We start from the raw sequence: 19,451 nt of genomic DNA on the forward strand, positions 1-19,451 counted from the left end.
AAGAAAATGGAAAATTTTAGGTTTTTTACATCATAAAAATATGAAAAAATAAGATTTATGTGTGTGATCGTATGATGGAGCTAAAGCATGAGGTTTATCTTAGCCCCATTTCTTTGTTAGAGTGAGTTTTTTTGTTTTCAATGAAGAAAATTACATTAAAAACCATGCCTTACACCTATCAATGATTACAAAATTTGAAACAGTAGGGAGTAGGGGGTGGTTGAGTGGTTGAAGTATGTTAAATTTTGATGTTTCATGTTGCATATCATATAGAGTTCGGGGTTGTTTAAAATTAAAAGGACTAGTGGTACGAGGAAGCTCGGTGCTAGTCTTAAGCAATGAAGCACTAGCATAGTAATAGAAAAATCATGAAAAGAATTGTCTTCGCACTATCACGTTGCCGATTTTCAATGAACATTTGTTTAAGCATGATGGTCATATTCACACTTGCATTGATGCACCATATGGTATCATATCTAGACGCATAGCACCTATTTGTATGAGTAATGACCCAACGCTAAGAGTGTGAGGTATCCCAAGTCATAGAGCTAGATATTCAGTTCCTTGGGAGTTATTTGGGGAAGTCTATCTATCATCTTCTGGATCGTTTTATTGAAAGAGTGGACTTTGTTTTGAATGTATTTTATGTTCATGGCACATCTTGGGACCAATCCTTGAGGTGTAGGAGAGCCGTAGTGGAGTTGTGGTGATCAACCGAGGGGTGCTTCTTGTGTGCGTGCTACATGGTGTATAACACCAATGTATTTAGGGACTCCCCGTGAGGAGTGGGGAAAAAACCATTTGTTGCACTACAAAATCTGACAAACACAAAGTTCTTAAACACTCCTGGTGGCTACGAGGCTGTGGGGTGGTTTTAGTTAGTAGTAGAGGCCCAGCTAGTGCCTTAGAGCTAATGTTAAGGCCCGTTTTAGGTCCTGAAAACCTACAATGTACAAGTGTGTGTTCAGGTATGTGAAGTAAATGCATGGAAACTTAGGCACAAGTGCCTTTACCCCCAATAATCATGTTGTACTTTATGTACATTTGTACTTTGTCATCTTTTTATACTTCTCTCCTCATTAGAGGCACATTTTCCTTTAAGTAGGAGCTTCCTAGGGATAAAAGTGCATGTACCTATGCTACCCTTGTACTCACTACACTAACGATACCCCCACATACACTGCAGGTGGTGGGCACCCAATACTATAACTTCATTCTTTATTCTTTTAGTGACAATAAGGGAGGCCAATTACGCATTGTGACTATTGGAGTTCTTCCATCCTCTCTCTCTCTCTCTCTCTCTCTCTCTCTCTCTCTCTCTCTCTCTCTCTCTCTCTCTCTCTCTCTCTCTCTCTCTCTCTCTCTCTCTCTCTCTCTCTCTCTCTCTCTCTCTCTCTCTCTCTCTCATCCACCATAGCTCACATTGTTGATGCTTCTGCTTGCTCATGCTCTCACTCGGGCTTCTCTATGGAGGTTTGAATAAGAGAGAGCACAATCAATATGTGGAAACTATCAACAATTACAATGTGTGATTTGTCTTCTCTTATTTATTATGTGATATTAAAGAATAAGAAATAAAGATGATAGTGATGGGCTACCACCATCTACACTTGTACATGTGCGGCCATTGAGTATAAGATAAATACACATGACACATGTAGCCTTTAATTCCCAAATACCTCCTAGTTAAAGGTAAATGTGCATGTAGTGAGAAGAAAAGTACAATATGTGCATATGAGTAAAAGTAGATGAGGAAAGTCATTATCTCATCCTGTACCCATCAACTTCCTAAGGAAGGGATAACATTCCATAGGGAGAACTTTAGTGAGTAGATCAAAAGGATTCTTGTATTTGGAGATCATGACAAGCTCTGGGTGCTTGTCCTCAATCCCCTCTCTAATGAAGTGAAGTGTCTTCTAGTACTTAAAATTGTTGCCATCCAACTCGTTAATGTTGAAGATAGCACTATCACCAAAATCACCTACCATAATGATTGCATAATGAAGAGAATATGAACTGGTAAAATTTTAGCAAAATATCCCCAAAACTAAGCAAAAATTATATGCAAAAGGAGGAGTATAAAGCAATGTCCTACTCTACAAAACACAAGCACTAAAATGCCTGAAACAAGTGCCTATCCTTAATAAAATAGCTTAAAGATGAGGTACAACAATGTTGTACTGAAAATGGCAGTAAATAAGAACTCAACTTCAGGCAAATGGCAAAAAAAAAAGATTTCATTGCCAAAAAAGTCCAATATCAAAACTAGACTGACAATGCAACTAGCTGTGAACAGTAAAAGAGCATACAACTCTAAGTAGTAAATATTGTTAGAGAACTGAAAATTGTCAAATACATAGATGCATACCATACCAAGGGATAACAAAGTATATGAGCTACCTATGCATAAGAGATCTCCAACCAATAAAGAGATATACCAAGCTACAATCAACTCACCACTCATGAACAATGAATCTCAATACATGACAAAGCATGTATCTATAATTGACAATCATCTAATAGAAACAAGTACCAAGTAACCAAAATATCGAATGAGAATCAACCCATATTGATTAGTAATTGTAAAGGCAATGTCTACATAAACCAATGAGCATATATGAGAGACTCCCAAGGTCTCTAGAAGCCAAGTTCTATAATTAACTCTTAAATTTCTCTCATTAGAAGTAAACTAGAGTATCCAAGAGCAAAGCAATCTCAATACATGTGTGTCATAACAACCGAAAGCCCAAAAATACCAAATAATACATTCGGGATCATGTAAGTAGCATAAGCATCCAAGCTCGTAAATATGAAATCATTGGACCCTACAACCTCTCTAAATAAGGATGTAAGACATCTTATAATCAAAGCTCAAGTCTCAAGGAGAAAATATCTATACATGACCAAAAACATCAAGCATACGCAAGATCAAAGAGCATTTACAAATAGCATATAAGCATAGATTGCACTGACATTCAAAGTGTATGCTTGTTGTCCACTATTTATGATAGCAAAAAACCTTCCAATGTCTAAGAAAAGTGAGATCTAATCAATCCATAGAAAATCCCCAAGCATCAACACATCATCTCATCATTAAAATCTGTATGAATGTATGAGTGAAACATAAATATTCAAACACTTGCTATCCTAAATTGTGAACAATAGGTCTATTCACAAATGGTAGTCAATGGTTGATAATTTCTTCCTTGAATAATGCTAAAAGTGGAGCCAAAAGTGCTTGAAGAAGTTCCCAATAACTAAGCAAAGACCAAGAGAAGCACCGAAGCAAAATTGGCTGAGGAAAACTAAGCAGTACATGCCCTCCTAAAAATATGCCAAATTTTATGGGATGTTATCTAAGGGCTTCTCTTGTTACTACTAACCATCCTAAGTCACTGGGCACTAACCAAGGGTTCTTTGAAAGAAGAATAATAAGCTTAAGAAGATGGGGCGTAGATATTTTGACCTCAGATGAATGAAGATAGGGATGCCATGGAAACTCACGTTGAAGCACTCTTTCTTGGGCTGAAGTGGATTTATTGAAGTTCATTGAATGCCCACTCTAATATGAGTTGAAAGGGTGAGCAAGAGTAAGAGAGAAGAGCACAAGTGGAAGCAAGAGCATGAGCTATGGAGGTTCGGATAAGAGAAAGAAAGACCATTGTATGGGAACTTCCAATATTTATAGTGTGTGATATGCCTTCCCTTTATTATTCTATCATGCTAAAGAATAAGGAATAAAGATGAGAGTGATGGGCAATCACCACCTATAGTGTACAAGTGTGTGAGCATTGATTACAAGGTTAATACAAGCGGCTAGGTATAGGTAGCCTTTAATACCCAACATGAAATTGAAAGGGGCTATCTAATATAGTCAACCAAAACAATCATAGATCATGCCCAACAAACAAACAGATACCATATTGCAACAACTACTAGTTTCCCAAGATTATTGAGTACACCTAATCATCATCCAAATTATTGACCACCCACATAAAACACAAGAAAAATTTCAATGGCATAGGAAGAAGCAAACATAACTTATGAAAAACTCACCTAGGCCATCCAAGCAACATAGAAATCTCATAGAGGCCATAAAGGTAAACGCACCACACTAAAGATGCAAGACCAAATGTGAGACTTGCAGAACAACAGAGAAAGTGATCAAATGATTCCATGTGTTTACCAACCCCCAACAAGAGAACCCAAGATTAGTATGCGAGAAAAGTTCAATGGCGGCCATTCGAAGTTCAAGGGATTCCTGCAACAAGTAAAACTCTATATTCACTTGCAATTGGATAGGTATTGAGATGATGCTTCCAAGATGAGATTCATTAGGACTTTGCTTTGTGCTCAAGCTTTATTATGCTTTGCCCAATCTTGGAAAAGAATATGCCAATATGTTATAACTATGAGATCCATGACAAAGAACTCCTTGCTATTGTAGGTGACTTTGATACTTGGCATCATCATCTAGAGGGTGTAGCCCATAAAGTTATCGTCTACACAGATCACAAAAATCTAGAATACTTTATGACAGCCTGCATCCTCAATCAAAGACAATCCTGCTAGAGTAACTTCTTATCTAGGTTTTACTTTGTCATCACCTATCGCCGCCCAGGACGCCAATAATGCTTATCATATGCTTTATCAAGAAGATTCTACCTAGAAGGGAGAAGAAGATTTTGATCAACAACGAGCAATACCACTCAAGCCAGAGCACCTCCAACTAGCATCCATCTCTAGTTGTCACCCAGATGACCCTACCTTGATCCTGTAAATCCATGAAGCCTTGCCGTGCAACCTTGGTCTTCACTACCCATGGATTTTATAACAAATATTCCCAAATTAGCCAATATGACTCTATTCTTGTTGTGGCAAATAGGTTCACAAAAATGGCACGTTTTATCTCTACCCACCAAGACCATCACAGATGTAGCTATCGATAGACTCTTTTTCATATACATTTTTAGAGTACATGGACTCCTAGATGACATCATCAACGATCAGGGTTCCCAATTCATATCTAGTTTTTGGAAGAGCCTTTGCAAGCTCCTTGGAGTCCAAGTTAAGTTATCCACAATCAATCATCCACAAAATTGATTATCAAACAGAATGGGTAAATAAAGTCTTGGAACAATATCTCTGGTGCACCATCAAGTACCATCAGAATGATTGGTTTGAGCTCTTGTCCTTTCCAAAGTTTGCTTATAATAATAGTATCCATGCATCTACCAAGCAAACTCCTTTCTTTACAAACTATGGCCAGCATCCAAGGATGGATGTACATCTCTCCAATCAAGTAAAGAATCTTGCGGCCTGTGAGATAAAGCTCAACCTCTAGCACATATATACCAAGAACTCAAGCAAGAAATCCAAAAGGCTCAGAATCAATACAAGCACTATGCAAATTAGCATCATCTCCAACATCCAATATACAAAGTCAATGTAATAAATTATGGTTACTCACGTATAACCTCCAAACAACAAGGCCCCCACCAAGCCAGACCACCAGATTTTTGGGCCCTTCACTATCGTAGCCCAAATCAACCTAGTTCCCTTGGTCGAGCCATACCATAGCTCACCACCCTGAGGGGGGAGAGATTCATTTCCCACCACCTATCATAGAAGATCATGAAGAATTTGAGGTCAAGCATATCTTAGACTCGAGGATCTCCCAAGGTCGATTGGAATACCTTGTTCACACTAGAAAGGATATGACATCAATGATCGCGCTTAGGAACCTATAGAATATCTCCAAAGAGCACCCCTCATAGTTAAAGAATTTCAAAAGAGGGATCCAACGAAACTTGGACCAAACCACCAAGCTTCTTCTCATGGAACTCGTTGCTAGACAAGGGGATCATGTCATGGACATGCCATGATCAAGTGTATGGATTAAGTCTTGCTCATGCCATATGAATCTACACCCCATACAAACGCACTCTTAACAAGAAATCGTCAAGTTAACCATGCAAACCCAGTCTTGCCATGTCACCATAGAACATTCTAGAAGATATGCCATATCATCGCTTACATAATCGATGATGACATCATAGAACCTTCTAGAAGAAATCCCATGTCATCACTTGCATCATTGATGATGTCATCATGGAACATTCTAGAATATCTTTAGCTGCCCTCCAATACCTATAAAAGGAGGAGCTTGCCATAGAGCTCCTCAAACTTGCCAATGCCAATCATGGGAGCTCAAGGAGTCAAGACCTCCAAGTAAGTAACTTCAAGTTCCAGTTCTAGTTCTTGTCTAGTCGTGGTATCTAGTCTTGTCTTGTCTTCCATTATACTCTTGTTGTCATGTCACCTTGTAATCTCATAGTATAAGATCTTATCTAGTACTATCTTGTATTTTGTTCATCCCCATCGAGGGAGATCTTGTAATTTTGATGTCTTGTATCCATATCTACGGTCCTAGGTTGTGGGATCCTTCATTTCCTATCGAGTCCTGTTGTCTATATCTATGGTCCTGGGTTATGGGATTTTTTGTATCTTGTTAAGTTATCATTGTACCTTGTCCCCCTATGTGGGCCCCTACGTGGGATTATCTTGTAATCAAAATTCTTGTAACAAATCTTGCATCTAGTCTAGTCTCTCAAGCACAGTTTATTACTCCCATAACATTGAGAAAGATGGGGAGCAAATATTTATCTCAAATGATCGATGACATGGTTACCATGGATGTTGGGGTTGAAACTTTCTTTCTTGGGTTGAAGTGGAATGGTTGAAGCTCCTCAAATACAAGCTCTAATACCAGTTGAAAGGGTGAGCAAGAGTGAGAGAAGAGCACCAAGTGGAAACAAGAGGAAGAGCTATGGAGGTTTGAACCAAAGAAAGCAAAATTGATGTGTGGAAACTTCCAAATAATCACAATGTGTAACCTACCTTCTCTTTGCTATTCGATCATAATAAAGAATAAAAAGAAAGATGATAATGATGGATGGCTATACCACCTGTAGTGTAAAATTGTGCAGGCACTAAGTACAAGGTAAATATTAGTGGCTATGCACAGGTAGCCTTTAATCCCCAATATTATTGGTATAAATGTTAATTCTAAGGGTTTATTTGCATACTCCTCGAAAGCATTGACAATAGCTCGAAGCAATATTTGAAGCCTTTTGCATATTATCTAGGTATAATATACATTAACAACCAATGACTCCACTAATGCATAAACATTACTAGACTCAAAAGCCTTTTGAGCAAGATCCTTTAAGGGATATTTTCTAAGGTGATGTTATTCATGTATCTTCATTCCCTTTCTTTGGCATCTATGACCTTGAATCCTTCTTAGTAGGAGGTTCTTATTGTTTATGTTATCATATAGGAATCTTAGACCCCATGCCTTTCTCTTATTGAATACACACATTTTGCCACCCAATCGTAAATCCCTTAGGAATCTCTTTACCTTCCCTAGCAACCAAAGTGATAGTTTTGGTTTGTCCACATTAAGAGATAGCCTACCTTCTCCATTTCCATCAATGTTGAAGATTTATCATCAATACTAAATTGGGGTTTTGGATCTTCCTCTTTCTTCTTTGGGCAATGCAAAGAGAAATGACCAAATGAAATGGACATACAAGGCTTTACCCAAGAATTCAACATTGTCCCTTACTTATGCCTCAACCAGAGTACGGAGACAATGAAAACAAACCAAAAGGGCACTTTGACAAGAAAAATAAATTGAACAACAATGCATTAATCCAATTGAGCATCCCAAGGTCTAGTCCCTTTTACTCTATAAGTCACAAGAAGTACTTTTTAGAGACCTTGATGACATAATTGTAGTACCATAACCCATATTTTGGTTGTTATATTGCATGATACTATTGAGAAAATCCCATGTAATACAAAGTGTACCAACAAATTGGAAAATTGAATATAATGAAGGCATAGTATTAGAGGGAGAACAAATAACCTTCTTATTCTCTTAAAGTTTTTACTTGCTAACATCCCAAATCTTCTAGATACCACCATCACAAGTATCACTATGCATAGCATGATTAACGAAAAGTTATCAAACAATTACAAAACACCTCGAGCCAAATTCAAAGACCTCTCTTTAGAGTAGAGATATGCTTTGCATGAGATCTTTCTTCACATGTAGCGTGTTTTTTATTTTTCACATACATGATGCCTAACGAGTGAATGTGATTGAGATCTATATACATATATATATTTAGTGTGTTTATTATTTCTCAAATACTCAATGTCTGAGGGGTAAATATGATACTGAACAATTATTCATGAAAGCTCAAAGGCATTACCGTACACATTGTTTTGTTTGTTTCTATAAGTGTGCTATTGGGTGCCCTCATACTTTGTTATATTGCATATAGATGCCACAAGCTAAGCACATCTTACACGATTCACCAAACATATGCAATGTGATAGATATCTAAGTTCGCTCTCTCTCCTAGCATATTGATGGAATTGATTTAAATCCTATTGGTAAATAGTAAATTTATAAAATGTGCTACTTTGATTGCTAAATTTATAAAAATAGTGAGCATGGCCAACCACTTTTTTTCCTTTTACACATGCACAAAACAATGATGACTATACTCCAAATATAAGCTTGCATACCAAGTTTTAAGAGAAAATGTGGGTTTTTTTTGTGATGCGGACAATTATAATGTGAGAGGTTAAGTGTGGGTTAAAGTAACCCAAGCAATTACAAGCCTCAAAATATTTGTGAAGGAGAAGAGGGTATGAAGGCAAGTCAATTTTTGGAAGAGACCGAGAGCATTAAATTTAGCGCTCTCTCTCTCTCTCGCGTTGACCTTTTCATCTTGGTGGAGATAGCAAGCCACAATCCCGCCAACCTACAATCCCCTTCATACTACGAAAAAATGTACACACAATCTGAACCACCCAACTATATGGAGCAGATGATGTCTGCCATAAGTTCTATGCTTTTGCAAATGAACAATAACAATCATACATTATTGACTTTCTTGGATCAATAGCACAACATTGACAATTAAATCCTAATCCAAGGATAAAACCACCTGCATTCACAAAGCTACCAACAAATGTGCATTCTTGGCTTGATCACTTATAATGTTATTGCCTATCATGGATGGAATGACCAACTAAAAACAAGAGAAATACACGCCTTGTTAGAAGGTATTGCAACAACCTACATACATCAAAGAAAATTGGCAACAATTGAAACAATCTCTAGTCAAATATTTTGCCAACCAAATATTACACAATAAGCCTTGAAATAGCTGAGGACATGTGAACTGTTATCGAGCAAATCAATTGCTTAGTTTGCTATCAAATAAAATAAAATAATCACATGAGTGGATCCAACTATGGCAAAATCCGTGAAAATATTTTTCCTATGGCCTTGACTCCAACCAAATATATCACGAAGAGCCCATGTCCAAGGTCAGCAAACATTGCATGAAGCAATACAAAATGCACAAGGGATAGAGGGCGTCATAGAAGATGTGGAGATTCCTTAATGACTAAAATCAATAGTCACATTAGACATATCTATACCATTGGAAATTGATGTCCAAAATACATGATACCATGATGAAAGATATTTGACAGTCCAAGATGCACAAGGTTGTCCTAAATGCTTTTATTGCAACAAGCACAAACACGTTGTACTATAACAAACTCAAAACCAAGCAATCTCAGACACAAAATGTTCAACTTTCAAGTGGAGATGTTGCAACATTAGCTATTGTACACGAAAACATGTGAGCGAGTGGCTATTGAGGCACAATCATTTGCATGTACATGCATCTAATGTTCATGCTTCAAACCGCTTAGTTGTACTAATCATAATAAATGTAGGATGTAAGACAATCATGGCACTCCTAGATTCAAACCGCTTAGTTGTGCTAATCACAATAAATGTAGGACATAAGACAATCATGACACTCCTAGATTCAAGAGCCTCACTTAGTTCAATTAGGCAATCTTTAGTTAAAAGTCTATATTTAGAAACACAATACGCACGACCTTTATCTGTACTCTTTGGGGATATAAAAACTTTACACCGTTCAAACACAAGCCATACTAAAGCTACAAATAGGGGGACAAACCATTTATCATCCCATGTACGTGCTACCACATCTACTATTTTCAATAACATTAGGATGTGATTCGCTGAGACTACATAAGGCATCTTTAAATTTCAAAGAAGTCCTACAACTACCTAACAAAGCCCCTAATCCATTCATCTCGCTACCGCTAAATGAACATTTTCAGCAAATGCAAGTGGACAAAGTACCAATACATCAAAGACAAAGGGACGTACAAGAGGCTGTATCAAAGTATACACATCTATTACTTGATGCAGATATGCAAACAATTATTAATGCACTGGAATATCATGAAATCCATACCTACCCGGTTCCACCAATCAAGATGCCAATGAGGCAGAAATCACCAAGGTAAACAGAAATTATCAATGATGCAATGAAGGACATGCTCAAAAAAGGCATAATAAAACCCTCAAAGAGCCCATGCGCTGCCAAACCACACTTAGTGAAGAAAGATAATGGCCAGTATCGATGCTGTGTTGACTATCGTCCACTTAACAAGGTAACAAGCAAGGATGTCTACCCGTTACCAAGGCTAGATGACTTGTTGGACCACTGGGACAGTCAAATTATTTTACATCTATTGACTCGGCATATGGGTATTGACAAATACCATTGAGTCCAAAAGGCACTCCCAAGACAGTATTTCGAACACTGATGGACCTGTTTCAATTCAAGGCCATGCCATGTGGTCTAACAAACCCTCCAGGTACATTCCAAAGAATGGGCAATAACTTATTTCAAGATTTAATAGAAAAAAAAGTCTTAGTGATCTACTTGGATGATATATTGATCCACAGTGCCACATGGACAGCCCATTTAGAAGTCTTAGGAGAAGTATTACACAGGCTGCAAGAGCATAACCTCAAAATACAGCACAAAAAATGCACATGGGTGAGATTTTTGGACTATATTATATCCCCAGAAGAAATCAAGGTAGATCCATCAAACATTCTGACCATGAAGAACTATGCTGAACCAAAAACAGTGAAACAATTACGAAGATTTTTGGGACTTATGGCAAGTTCAATAAAATTCATGCCCAATGCTGCTGCTGTCACATATCCATTGAGAAGACTCCTCAAAAAAGGTGAAAAATACAAATCAACACCAGAGTGCAAAATCACTTGAAACATTAAAGGATCTCATAAGTTAATCCTCAATGTTACAATACCTCACTTCAAGAAACCTTTTCTGTTGAAGACTGATGCTTCAGATTTGGGACTTGGAGCTGTTTTGTTACAGGAACAAAAAGGCAAATGGTGCCAGCCTATATGTTACATAAGCCTCAGCTTAACCAAGGCAGAAATTGCAATGGTAGTACCAATGTAGTAGCTGATGCATTGAGCAGGAGTCTACCAGAGATCCACAACAATCAATACGATGCAGTCATGCATACAGAACTACCATCCACAGCTGAACAGATAGCCATGGCTCAAAGTACAGATCCAACAATACTACAAATCCTCGCAAATCTCAGGTCTCCAAATATACGTCCTGATCAACAGAAATTCATGGTCCAAAACAAGGTCTTACATCACATACAGCAGAATTTGCAGCCCTGAATCTACATACCAAGAAAATTACAACGGATATATATTGATTACCAGCAAGTCATCCCTTGTTCGGTCGTGCAGGCACAAGGAAAGTTTTGGAACACTAAGATCGATGTATTTTTGGCCAAAAATGCGTCATTCAATCACAACATACCTACATGCATGACCCCAATGCCAGGAATTTAAAACTCCAACAAAGAAGCCAAGAGGCTGGTTACAACCTATTCAAGTGCAGAGACCTTGTCAACTCATCGCATGGGACCTGATTGGCCCATCAGAGACAACACAAGGGAACAAGTGCATGGTGGTACTAACTGAATATCTCAGACAGTGGGCAGAGGCCAAGGCTATCCCGGACAGCAGAACATGTGACAGTTTTTGTTGTAAGATGTCATAAGCAAGCACTCATGCCTGGAACAAATCCTCTCAGACAATGGCAGACACTTTACATCTGAAATCATGCAGCCAATAAGTAAGGCCATGGGAATACAACAATGGGAATACAACAACTGTTTGCATCCCCCTACCATCCTCAGACAAATGGACTCACAGAAAGACAACAAGACAGTAAAGAATATGATTGCAAAGTATGTAGACCCTGCACATGAAGAGTGGGACAGGCATCTTCCTTACCTGCTGCATGCATAGAGGACCACTGTCCAAGCATCAACCAAGATTAGTCCCTTCAGGGCCCTCTATGGGCAAGATCCAAAATTGCCAACAGATCTGAACACCATCAACATCTAATTTAACAAGCAGGATGCCATGGGCTGGTACATACATTTGAAGAAGCACCAACCATTAATGACCATTAGTATTCAATGAAATTTGCAACTGGCACAACAAAGACAAAGAGGGCAATATGATGAAGGGCATAATCAACCAGAATATGGAAAAGGAGAACAAGTAAATGTTTATTACCCAGTCAGAAAAAAAGGACTTGTTGAATCCTTTCTTCACAAATGGATGGGTCCATACACTCTCATAAAACGAATCAGAAAAACAACTTACCTTCTGCAGCACAACCACAGGAAAACAAAGACTACAGCACACATGTCCAGAATGAAGCCATACTTTCCTGCAACTCCAATTCAGTTCCAACCGACCGTAGCAGAGAACAGGAAATGAAGAAGATCAGGAAGGAAATGAGGATGATGCTAAAATATACACAGAGGCGGCACAGTTTGTGCGCACCTACAAACTGTGACAAGCAATGATCAGACCTGCTGCAAATCAGCACTAATGATGATGACAGAAGCCTCCGAGAGTAGCGTCCAAAACTGCCACAAATCAACACTGAACAATGCCACAAACCTCCATGAAGCATAAGAACTCAAAAGAACAGACCAGAGCATCAGTAGAACAGCGACCTCTCAACAAAAGCAAGCTCACAGTAAAGGTCAGACAAAGGAGGGGCAACAGAAGAGAATATAGCAGATAAGGCACAGCTCCATTCGCATCCACACCCTAAAAATGCACCCATGCAGAATAAACAAACTGCTGTATACCAGTCATGTGTATGGCATTCCCAAGCTGCCATATATGTCACAGAATCCGCTTTTTTTTGGGGGGGGGGGGGGGGGGGGGGGGGGGGGCGGCGCCGGTGGGGGGGAGGGAGGAATGTGAGAGGTTGAGTTAAGCTTGGGTTAAAGTAACCCAAGCAGTTACAAGTCTGGGAACATTTGTGAAGGGGAAGAGCGCATGAAGGCAAGTCAGTTTTTGGAAGAGAGCCAGACCATTCAGTTCAGTTCAGTTCAGTTCTCTCTCTCCCCATTCCCTCTACAATATTATCAAAATATTTACATATTTTCAGCATCACATGAAACCTCTGAGCTGAGCTTCTGCCAAAAAAAGCTTATATATCCAGTGCTTCGGCCTTAATGGCTTCAGAATTACAAGGACATCATGCAGTAGGAGATCTAGACATTCATCTGGGGTTTTGCGGGGGGCTGCCCAAAGATTTCATTTCTTTTCAACCACACGAACCTCAGGGTGACTCCAGTAATCAGAGTAACAAGCGTCTAGCTAGCATCATCTAAGTTAGCTCCATCACCAAAAAAGGCAGTAGTAATTCTAAAATCTTTCTCAGATTTGCTACATCCAGCCATTTTCTTATCTTCCTCCACACTCAATGTGAGTGCAGACAGTCCCAAAACAAATGCTTCTTGTCTTCTTCCCTCTTACAGAAAGAAGGGGCCCAGGGGAGATATGGGAGTGCATCTAGATAAGGACCCTCATAGCAAAAGCTTGTTAAGAGTCCAACACCACTTGAATGCATTAATATGGAAAGAGGAAGTTGATTTCCATCTAGATAAGGACCCTCATAGCAAAAGCTTTTTAAGAGACCAACACCACTTGAATGCATTAATATGGAAAGAGGAAGTTGATTTCCATAGCCCTTTGAGTCTACACTTCCATGTATCTGTTTTAATAGCGAGGAGAACTTTGAACCATCTTCTATGCACTCCCATTGAGATCAATGAACCCGACCCTTTTAAATCCTTTCTTCTCTTACAGAACAGCACAGCTTTGCCAGATGGAGCTCCCAACAAACACAAGATACTAACTTTGTTCACAAGCAAGTGGGCCAATCCCTCCCTTATGTCCAGGAGAATACCCTCCAGCCAATGCCTTTCCATGTCAGACAGATTGAAACTCTGCTGAATCCACTCTCTACCATGGAATTCATGACTCCCCAAAAGTCAAGCCAGATTCTCAAGCCCTTGTCATGCAGTTTGCGAGAGAGTCTAACAAACCTGTCAATGGGGGCATTCGAGAGGTCATAGGCATAGGGAACAAGCCATATGCTTCTGGACCGGGAGAGATCACCACCTCTAGAATAACCAATTGGCAGGGAGTCCAAGAACTTGAAACTCCAGGGGATTTGAAACTGGGTAGATGAATTGAGGCTTTGTGAGATTGTGGTCTCAAGAGTGTAGGTGGCTGAAAGATTGAGAGAGGAGTAGGGAATAAGCCAAATCAGTTGCTGGATGACATCCCAGACCGTAGTCGGAGAAAAGGAATTGGATCAGAGACAACATTGATGGGCAATCAGAACTCTGAGTCAAACCAGGCGATACAGTGAACTCAGACTTGGAACAGGACTAAGGCTGGTGATTAAAGATGAAGGCTGATTAGAAGGGTGCTGAAGGAGAAGAAAATAGAATGAAGTGAATAGACTACATAGGTGTCGATCTGAAGGCAAAGTGAAGACAGCCCATCTTATGCAGACCTGCTGTCACTCGATGCCTGCTGCAATCCAGAGTCTGAAGGATGATGAGAGGAAACCTAATAGCACCAGACAAAGCCTGCAACCCTCAAGAATCCTAGCCTGGATCAAAGGTGAAAGCCATCACAGAGAAAGAAAGGTAGACCAAGAGTGGGTTACCACGTGTCTCCACCAATAATATATATATTTGTGTGTGTATGTGTCTGTGTAGAGAGAGAGAGAGAGAGAGAGAGAGAATTGTCAGATTACATGGATATACAATACCCTACAGAACTTTTCTTTGTCTCTTCATGATTCATCATCTTTCGTATCAACTTTGCATCACCCCACCGGCCAGCAATTGCATAAATAGCTGCCATCAGAAAGTATGCAGAAGCATCTTCCTGATTTATTTGTACAAGTCGTTGGAAACAACGCAATCCCACCTCCAATTCACCATGAATTCTACAAGCACTAAGCAGGGCTGTCAAGATCAATTCTTTATTTGAAACACCCTCCAAGGATTCAGTAAACTTCTCTGCCTCCAAAACGTGCCCTGATCGTGCAAATAGGTCAACTATGCATGTATAGTGATATAATGTTGGTTCAATGTTGTAGTTTCTTTTCATCAATGTCAAGTACTCTTGGGCCTTGGAAATGAGGCTTGCATGGCTGCATGCGGCCAGAAGACATGTGAATGTCATGCAATTCGGTTTCACACCCTCCCTTTGCATGTTCTCAAAACATTGTAAAGCCATGTCACCATGATGATTCTGGCCATAGCCATTGATCATCGTGGTCCATGATAAGACATCTCTGACAGGAAGTTTATCAAACACGCACTGTGCCTCTTTAAGTGAACCACATTTGCAGTACATATTAATCAAACAATTTGCAAGAGATGTTTCCAAACCCCTTTTCATTACATCAGTGTGCATTCCTTGACCTGATTCTAAAGCTCCGACTACACCACAAGCTTTCAAGCTGCATGCAAATGTAGTAGCCACTGGAGACATGTGCTCTGGCTGCATTTGTTCTAAGTGATCTGATGCCTCGTGAAAACCATGTTCAGTAATATCTGTGATCAATGCAGTCCAAGGAACTGCATTTTGGGCTGAAATCTGATTAAAAATGTGGTGTGCTTCAGTAAAAGAGCCACATTTGGCATACATAACCACCATCATGCTCTCAACAACTGGATTTTCTATTAATCCTCTTTTAGCAATCTCAGCACAAAGTAGCCTTCCTTTTTCTATGGCTCTCAGGCTACCACAAGCTTTCAAGCTACAAACAAATGTGACATTAGATGGAGATACACCTTCTAACTGCATCCAGTCAAAGCAACTCAATGCTCCTTCAGCAAGCCCATTTTCAACATATCCTGAAATCAATGAATTCCATGTAATCAGATCACGAGTAGGCAGCAGGTTAAATACTTGATGTGCCTCTGCAGGCAAGCTACAGTTACCATACATGTTCACCAAAATGTTTCCAACATACACATCAGTATCAAATCCTCTTTTAATGGCTTCAGTGTGGAGTATCTGCCCTGTTTCTGCATCCCTCAGTCTTGAACAAGCTTTCATCAAGATAAGAAAAGTACAATTATTTGGTTGTATTGATTCCCCTAGCATTCTTTCATAGAGTTGGAAGGCCTGCTTCAGTTTCTCATGATCAACATCATTTGAATTCAGATAACTGCAACGGTACTCATCTTGGGGATCTAAGCTATCTACAGCATATCCTGCAATAAGTGCATTCCATGACACTGCATCTCGAACAGCAAGTTTCTCAAACACTTCTTGAGCTTCTGTAAGGGAGCTACATTTTCCATACATATCTAACAATGTGTTGATCACAAAATGGTCCTTTTCTAATCCTGATTCCCTGATCTTTGCATGTACTTCCCGGCCCGTTTCTACGTCTCTTTTTGCACCACATGCTTTCAAGCAATGAATGATAGAAACAGATTCCATGTACACTTCCTCTGAGCATAATTGTTTGAAACATTTCAACACCTCATCATCAAGTCCATGTTGGGCATACCCTGAAATAAGGGCAGCCCATGAGATGGCATCTCGTATGGACAGCCTGTCGAACATCTGTTGAGCTTCAGTGAGCAAATTGCAATTGGCATACATATCTACGAGTGCTGTTCCCACCTGGAGCTCTCTTTCCAAACCCCTTCTCAACAATTCAGAATGAACTTCCTGCCCTGTTTGTGAGGCTTTTGTTAAGCTACACGCTTTCAAGCAGCCAATATAAGTCACCACATTCGGAGCAACAGCCTGCAGCTGCATTTGTCTAAAACAGACCAGTGCTTGGTCACCTTGTGCATTTTTACAGTATCCTGCAATCAATGCAGTCCATGAGACTACATCATGAGAAGGGAGCTTTGCAAACACACTTTGTGCTTCTGCAAACAACCCACACTTGCTGTAAATGTCCAGTAATGTGCTTCCGAGGAAGAGATCTCCATCTAATCCCCTCGAGACAATGTCAACATGGACGCAGAGGCCTGTATGCACATCATTCAGGCTGGCGCAGGCTTTGAGGAGGCCTAAATACATATTGTTGTTGGGCTGCAGACGGTCCTGTTGCATTTGGGGGTAGAGGAGTAGAGCCTTGTGGAATTGGCCACAGTTGACATAAGCCAAGATGAGAGCTGTCCAGGACTGCAGGCTCCTGTGGGGGAGCATGTCGAAGATTAGGCGGGCGTCAGCCAAGGCCCCACATTCGAGCAGAGCGGGCACGAGAAGATTACCCAGGATCGTATGGGTTTCCGAGCGGTGGTGATGCTGCATCGGCATCATGCTGCTGCCGCAGTTCCATTTCTGCCAGAGGCGGAGGAGATCCTGTACCACAGGCGGACCTCCCTGCGTTGAAATGTTGCACATGCATATCTCTCTCGCTCTATTTTTCGCTCTCTGTGTCTCTCCGTGTTCGTGCCGGTCTCTATAATGTTAAGTTAAAACACAAGAAGCTCTAACAAACTATGATTCTGCCATAAATGCGAGATTCGTTGTGCAAATTGCTCGAGGGAGTGGAAGCAAGAGAACTACACAACCCATCAACGTTTAGAGCACCACAGCCCTTAAGGCATCTATGTGCATTGCGTGAGAAGCCAAGCTCAATACCCACACATGCATTGGTGGATTTCAGCTCTACCCACTTGAGGCGTTGCAAGGGTGTTTAATAATCTCCTAGACAACAAATTTTCCCACTAGTGCTTATCCCGATAAAAGTAGTTTTTACACCAAATCGACTCTCTTAGGGCCCAAGTTGGCACCAATCTTCTCATTAACCACTGCGGAGAGATAACAGGTGACAACAAAAACTGCAATTCCCATCACATGGCCACTCACCATGTAGGAGGATTGTAGCATTGGACAAGACAATGCCAATCCAATGCTCTTTTCGGACTATTACATGGGTTGAGTGCACCAAAACAAAAGTCCTTAAACCATGGTCCAAGAACATTTGAACCCATTAAGCATTAGAGTATCGTGCACTAGGTATCTTCCTAATAATTATGTTCTATTCATTTTTGTAACATATGATATGGTAATGAATGTCATGGCCTACACACAATAGATGTTGCACAACTTGGCCCTTATGCTCTTTCAGTGGTCTCAACATTTTGATTCTCTTGGTCCAAAGCCAAGTAAAGTCCCAGTGTGGGTAGAGCTCCCCAATCTCCCAAACTGATTATATCCCTTCTTCAATGCCATAGCCACACCATTAGGAACAATTGTGAGTCAAAGGCCCTACTCAAATATAAATCCTAGGTGGCACCCCCAAGTCATAGTCAAGATTGATCTTGACCAAAGGTTAAAATAATTTGCACTCATAGAGAATGGACATGGAGAAGTCATAAGAAGACACAAGGTAGTATACAAAAACCTCCCTAACTCATGTTTCAATTACCATACACAAGATCATTTCATTCAAGACTACCTTAAATAATCCAAAATATTGATGACTAATAATGCAAGATAGAAGCCAAAAGGTAAAGCTACATCCTTCAACTCACATAATAAGTGTGCCCCTCTCCTTATGAACCTTGAGGACAACAAAGCCCATTTTACAAACAAGGTAAGCATATTCATGGCATGCCATACATAGAGTTTTGATGTAAGATTGATAGGGCTCACTATGCTCTCCATTTCTCCAAGATGTGTTCGTGACATAGCATTTCTTAGAAGGTTCAAGATTGAGGTCAAGGAAAGACTAATGAACCTCAATCATATCTTAACATGATTCATTTGTATGGACATCCATTTCCAAGCTAGAATAATCAATGTGATCCACAAAAGACTATAATGATTAGAATATTTTTGGTTTGTTAAAGCTATGTAAGTTTGTGTCTTTGCCAATTTATAATAGAGTTATTTAGACATTTCGTTTGTTCTATATATAAACCGGTAAGTCTCTTCTCTAAAGTCATGGCAAGATCAAGTTTGAATGCTCCTATAGAAAAATATACATGATCAACTCAAGTAGCTTTTATCTTAATGCATATAAATTTGTGGGCATTTTTAAACCAATATCAACAAGATCCAACAACATCTTAGTAGAATTTGGGAAGGAAAGGATTGACTTGCATTG

The 19,451-nt window shown here is 39.7% G+C and overlaps 1 protein-coding gene across 1 annotated transcript in view; it reads right to left on the reverse strand.

Moving 5' to 3' along the window:
- Positions 1–17,740, reverse strand: part of LOC148031120 (pentatricopeptide repeat-containing protein At5g27110-like) — a 41,321-nt gene extending 23,581 nt beyond the window's left edge. The window contains exons 1-5 of the mRNA XM_087685544.1: positions 15,134–17,740; positions 12,983–13,102; positions 12,859–12,915; positions 12,647–12,649; positions 11,269–11,349 (exon numbers count right to left, since the gene is read on the reverse strand). Of these exons, the coding sequence (XP_087541670.1) occupies positions 11,269–11,349; positions 12,647–12,649; positions 12,859–12,915; positions 12,983–13,102; positions 15,134–17,740 (2,868 nt within the window). The remainder of the gene's footprint in view (positions 1–11,268; positions 11,350–12,646; positions 12,650–12,858; positions 12,916–12,982; positions 13,103–15,133) is intronic.
- Positions 17,741–19,451: the final 1,711 nt, after the last annotated feature.

The sequence above is a fragment of the Lygodium microphyllum genome, chromosome 9 (genome assembly GCF_053477565.2).
Source record: "Lygodium microphyllum isolate KBCC chromosome 9, Lygodium_microphyllum_v1.1.10, whole genome shotgun sequence".
NCBI classification, from domain to species: Eukaryota; Viridiplantae; Streptophyta; class Polypodiopsida; order Schizaeales; family Lygodiaceae; genus Lygodium; species Lygodium microphyllum.